A 6,000-nucleotide genomic window follows, 5' to 3' on the forward strand; every position below is an offset into this window, starting at 1 on the left:
GCCCCGGATCACCAGTTCTTGGTCCCCTTTTCTTTTGTTTTTTTTTGCTTTTATTAAAGATTAGATAAGTTGCTTCGTGCTAATTAGCGTTTAACCTACTCTTATTTTCTGAATAACACCTTTTATATTATTCGTGTGTGTTTCATTTCGTGGACATGGATGTCGAACAGGATACGTGCTCTCCCAATCCGACATCAGAAGTGGGATTACCTACACCTCCAGAACCATTGTTAACGAATACTAGCATGTCAGATAACACTGTGCCATCAACAAACCAAACTGAAATCTTGCTAAGGAAAATTGTTGAGTTGCAAAATTTGGCAGGGACTTCAAGCCGAGTGACCCAAGTGCAATTGCCTAGTTTTGATCCTAAGTCAAAACTCGCAGATCCGGAAGGATGGTGCTGTTTAGTCGACGAATTCGTTAAAGTTCACCAGCTCGCGGGAATAAATCTAGTGACCTGTTTGTCAAGTGCATTAAAAGGAGAAGCGGCTGACTGGCTTATTCATTGTCGACCACTAGGAAAAACTTGGGAGGATATTCGCACTGAATTCCTTTCCTCGTTTTCCAAACCCATTGACATAATGGAAGTATTTGCAGAAGCCGTTAATGGAAGGAATGCTACCTCATCGGAAACGACACTCCTAGATGAAGGATTGCATGTGCTACGCCTTGCGTTGCATATGATTAAAAGTCGTGAGAGTGATGAAGCATTAGCTACATTGTTCGCCTGCCATGTAGTGGGTAATCGTTCTGAGGTGTTACGTAAACGACTGCGAGAGGATACACCAAAGGACTTAAAAGGGTTTTGTGTTGCGTTGCGGGGGTTGGTGGGTAAACGGCCGGCGCTATTTCGGCATGATCCTCATATCAGTCCGAAGCAACGTGCCTTTACCCCATTAAATAGAAACGATGATCACTTTTTGGGGAAGTGCCGGTTGTGTGGAAAAATCGGACACAAAGGATACCAGTGTCGCTCTAAAAGGTCGTCGACAAGTGAAAAATCAAGTGTTAACACGTTTAGATCCGTTACTTGTTTTAAGTGCGGAAAGCCAGGCCATATTGCAACGAGCTGCCCTGACAAGGAAAGAGCTGCTGAATCGAGATATGTGGAAAAACGTGTGAATTTGGTGAAGATCCAAACCCTTCCTAGCGGTCAGTTGGAGACGGACAATGGTAAGATCATTCCTTTTCTGTTTGATTCTGGCTCAGACTGTTCGTTGGTTAAAAGGAGCGTTTCTTTATCGTTAACTGGAACGTTAGAAAATTGCATGATATCGTTAAAGGGTATAGGAGATAATTCTGTTTTTTGTACAATGCAATTGCTAGTTAGGGCCAAAATTGCAAACATTTATGTTGAACTTTTGCTGCATGTTGTACCTGATGATAGTATTTCTTTCGACATCATAATAGGTAGGGACTTGATTGCCCAAAGCATCAGTGTTTGCTATGGCAGTAGGGGTTTGGTTTTTACTCGTGAAAAATCGGTTGAGCTTTGCCAAACTACGACAATCAATTTCAGATCCATTGATACTGACTTGGTTTCCAAGGAAAAGGATATTTTAGTTGATATGCTTTCACGATACCGAAATAATTTTGCCGATGGTATGCCTAATGGACAGGTAAATACAGGTTGTCTGGAACTTCGGTTACAAGATCCAACTAAATTCGTACAACGACGACCGTATCGTCTAGCTCCGATTGAACGAGATATTGTACGATGTAAAGTCAGAGAGTTGTTAGAAGCAAATATTATTCGTCCTAGTTGCTCTCCGTTTGCTAGTCCAATCACATTGGTCAAAAAAAAGGATGGGTCTGACAGAATGTGTTGCGATTTTCGCGAGTTGAATAGCAACACGATCTCGGATCGCTACCCACTACCTCTCATCAGTGATCAGATTAATCGATTACATCAGGCTTATTATTTTACGTCCCTGGACATGGCTGCTGGATTTCATCAGATCCCGGTGCACCCTGATAGTATTGAGAAAACCGCCTTCGTAACGCCAGATGGTCATTATGAGTTCCTATCCATGCCATTTGGGTTAAAGAACGCTCCATCTGTTTATCAGCGAGCAATTGATAAAGCGTTAGGGGATCTTCGCAACTCGATTGCCGTAGTTTATATTGACGATATACTAATACCTTCAACCTCAATATCAGAAGGGATCAAACGTTTGGAGATTGTTATTGATGCATTGGTCAAGGCGGGTTTTTCCTTTAATTTCCGAAAGTGCAAATTCTTAAAAAACAAAATTGAATATTTAGGTTACGTAGTTCAAGGTGGCGAACTCCGTCCAAACCCTCGCAAAATATCAGCACTAATTAATTTGCCAGTCCCTAAAACTGTAACACAAGTCCGTCAATTTCTTGGTCTGGCTTCTTACTTTCGACAATTTATCCCTAACTTTTCTAAAACCGCAATACCTTTGTATCAGCTCACCTCTGGCGGTACGAAAACTATCAAATGGCTACCTAAACACGAAGAGGTACGACAAATTTTATTAACAGCCCTTACATCCGAGCCCGTGCTATCTATTTTCGACCCCGAGTTACCTATCGAGCTTCATACAGATGCCAGCGGTGACGGTTACGGTGCTGTCTTGTTACAAAAAAGGAATCCTAAACTACATGCCGTGGCGTATTTCAGTAAGCGTACCACTCAAGTAGAATCTAGGTACCATTCTTATGAGCTGGAGACGTTGGCCGTTGTTAATGCTGTGAAAAATTTTAGACACTTCTTATATGGTAGACATTTTACAGTCGTAACTGACTGTAATTCCCTAAAGGCGTCCCGAGGTAAAAGTGACTTGACACCCCGAGTTCATAGATGGTGGGCATTTTTGCAGGGTTTCGATTTTGATATTCAATATCGCGAGGGTGTCCGAATGAAACATGCAGATTTCTTTTCTCGCAATCACATTGCAGAAAAACCATCTGACCAATGTCTTAGTCCTGTCAAGAATATTGAAATAGTGGATTTGCATAAAGATTGGCTTCAGTTCGAACAACACCGCGATAGCGAAATTAATCAATTAATAGCTAAATGGAAATCACACGAGCTTCCGTCCGATTTGTCTAAATCCTACGACGTACGAAACAATATTTTGTTTCGTAAGATAGAAAGGGGAGGAAGTTCAATATGGCTACCTATTGTCCCTCGCTCATTTGCCTGGTCCGTAATTAACCATGTGCATGTCGATTTAAAACACCTTGGGTGGGAGAAAACTTTGGATAAATTGTACGAAATTTACTGGTTTCCAAATATGTCCAAGAATGTCAAGAAGTTTGTCGACAATTGCCTTGCCTGTAAAGTTTCGAAAGGCAAAACCGGTAGTACTCAGGTTCGTTTGCACTCCATCCCCAAAATTGCAAAACCGTGGCACACAGTTCACGTAGATATTTCCGGAAAGTTAAGTGGTAAAAGTGATAAAAAGGAATACGCCCTCGTAATTATAGATGCCTTTACCAAGTTTGTTGTCTTATATCACATTTCTTCATTATCTGGTAAGCAAGCTGTGGAGTCTTTTCGTAATTTTACGTATCTGTTTGGGGCACCGCGAAGGATTGTTTCAGACCAGGGGAAGTGTTTCACCAGCTCAGACTTTAAGAAGTTTTGTGCCGATAGCAATATCGACCTTCATGTTGTTGCCCATAGTGCAAGTAGAGCTAATGGCCAAGCAGAACGGGTCATGCAGGTTTTAAAGAATCTCCTCACCATAATCGAAACTGAGGGAACCAGGACTTGGCAGGATAGTTTAAGTGAGGTTCAATTGGCCATAAATAGTAGTAAACATAGAACTACGGGTTTCAGCCCCGCGGAGTTATTGTTTGGCACAAAAATCCGTTCATTGCATCTCAATGCAATAATGCATCGACTTGTTGACGAAGGAGACGCTCCCTCTTTGGTCGAAATTAGAGACAAGGCAAGTGAAAGCATATCTAAAAGGGCAAAATTAGATACTAAGCGCTTTAACGCTGGCAAAGCTCAAATCAAGCATTTTTCCGTAGGAGATTTTGTGTATGCCAAGAGCAATGAAAGAATGATATCGAAATTGGATCCTAAATTTAGGGGACCTTATAGAATTAATAGAGTTTTGGAAAATGATCGGTATGAGGTAGAGAAAGTAAATGGAAAGGGGGGATTGTTTAAATTTGTCCATGACCAATTAAGGGCAGTGCCTGTTGGTCAAGAGCAGGAAATGTTTGATTTTTCTGACGAAAGTGAAGAGGACGAACTAATGGAGAGTGAAAGAACTGAGAACGTTCAGTAGTTCAGTAGTTTTGAGTTGAGTGGATTGCTGCGGCAACATGTGAATGCTGGAATGTGATAGCTAGTCTGATAGAGCAAGGCTACTGCGGTAGTCTGGTCCCAACCATAGAATCATGCTGCGGTATGATGACACCTGTGCTTGAGATTTTTTTGTTTGCAAATTGCTGCGGTAATTTGTCAAAGAATCATGCTGCGGTATGATGACGTTTGTGCTTGAGATTATTTTTTTTTGCAAATTGCTGCGGTAGTTTGTCAAGGAACGGGTATTGCAACAGTTGCTTTAGATGAATTGATGTGCTCACTGCGGTGATCATTTTGAGGGCTACTGCAATAGCATACAAGGTTTCGACTTGATATACCGTTGAAACTGCACGCGTTTTATGTCAGGAAGGCTGAACGGCATAATTAAGAGATATGACCTCTTTTGGTTCCAGATGGATCATTGAACTAGCACACGAGGACGCGTGACTTGTCAGAATGGCCGTGTCAGCGCCTTCGAAATTATTTACAATTAGTGATAAGGAAAAGGGATCCTTGAAATGGTTAAATTTCGGGTGATGAGTTTTTAAGGGAGTCTTTCGGTCCTTAAATTATGGGCGGCTGACTGATTTGTGTAGTTTGTTAGGACCAAGAACAGACCTGGCGTGGGAAATTGCGCCAGGTCGGGTGGAACGGGGCCAGGAGGGAGGAAAAAGAAGGAGCGTTGAGCAGTTTTGAAGAAAGAAGGATTTAAGAAAGACTGGCCCCGGATCACCAGTTCTTGGTCCCCTTTTCTTTTGTTTTTTTTTGCTTTTATTAAAGATTAGATAAGTTGCTTCGTGCTAATTAGCGTTTAACCTACTCTTATTTTCTGAATAACACCTTTTATATTATTCGTGTGTGTTTCATTTCGTGGACATGGATGTCGAACAGGATACGTGCTCTCCCAATCCGACATATATAACTCAGGCCATGTCGGGACATGGATGTTTTGGCACATATCTAAAAAGAATTGGTAAAACTAACAATGATACCTGCTGGTTTTGTGATTCCTGCAATACTCCAGAACACACTATTTTTGAATGTATCAATTTTGCTGACCATAGAAGAATAGCTGAAATCAAATGTGGAATGGCTATAAATAAAAATAATATTGCTGATTTGCTAATTAAAAATGAGGAATCATGGATTGCAATTACGTCAATGGCAGGCGAAGGAATATCTTCGATAAATGGGATATCTATCGGCACACAGACGTCCTCGATCTCGGACGAAGACAAGGAGCAGATGGAAAAGATCAATAGCATGCTGGACTCAGATGGAGACATCACAGTAGTGCACGATGTGGTGAACTTGCGTTGGCCGATCCAATGCTACAAAAAACGACTACTCAAAAGGGTAGTATTTTGGAGCAAGAGGAAAGGGATGTCATAGTATTATGTGACAAGAACCCAGATGAGTCCAGCAAGCTAATGGAGGAGCTGTGCGAGGTCAACACTCAGTTGGCCAAGCTAATTAAAAAGGAAGGGATGAAACCGCAAAGGTTATACGTTTTGAGGCAACATGATAGGTTGACATGCGAGGAAGAGCCGGATAGAGAAAAGGGCAATGATAGGATTATGCACTTGTGTCGTATAGACCACGGCGAGACGGGTCTAAACAAAACTGAAAACATTTTAGAAGTGTTGACAAAAATCAAATCCAAAACGATGGATATAGGGAGAAGGAAACTGGCATTTGTTACCACC

The 6,000-nt window shown here is 41.6% G+C and overlaps 1 protein-coding gene across 1 annotated transcript; it reads left to right on the forward strand.

The window, feature by feature from the left end:
• Positions 1-155: 155 nt before the first annotated feature.
• LOC136350145 (uncharacterized) lies at positions 156-1,300 on the forward strand. The gene is made up of 2 exons (XM_066301660.1): positions 156-1,215; positions 1,287-1,300. The coding sequence occupies exons 1-2, from the start codon at positions 156-158 to the stop codon at positions 1,298-1,300; spliced, it is 1,074 nt and encodes a 357-aa protein (XP_066157757.1).
• The last annotated feature ends 4,700 nt before the right edge of the window (positions 1,301-6,000 follow it).

This window comes from Euwallacea fornicatus, unplaced genomic scaffold, assembly GCF_040115645.1.
Source record: "Euwallacea fornicatus isolate EFF26 unplaced genomic scaffold, ASM4011564v1 scaffold_123, whole genome shotgun sequence".
NCBI lineage: Eukaryota > Metazoa > Arthropoda > Insecta > Coleoptera > Curculionidae > Euwallacea > Euwallacea fornicatus.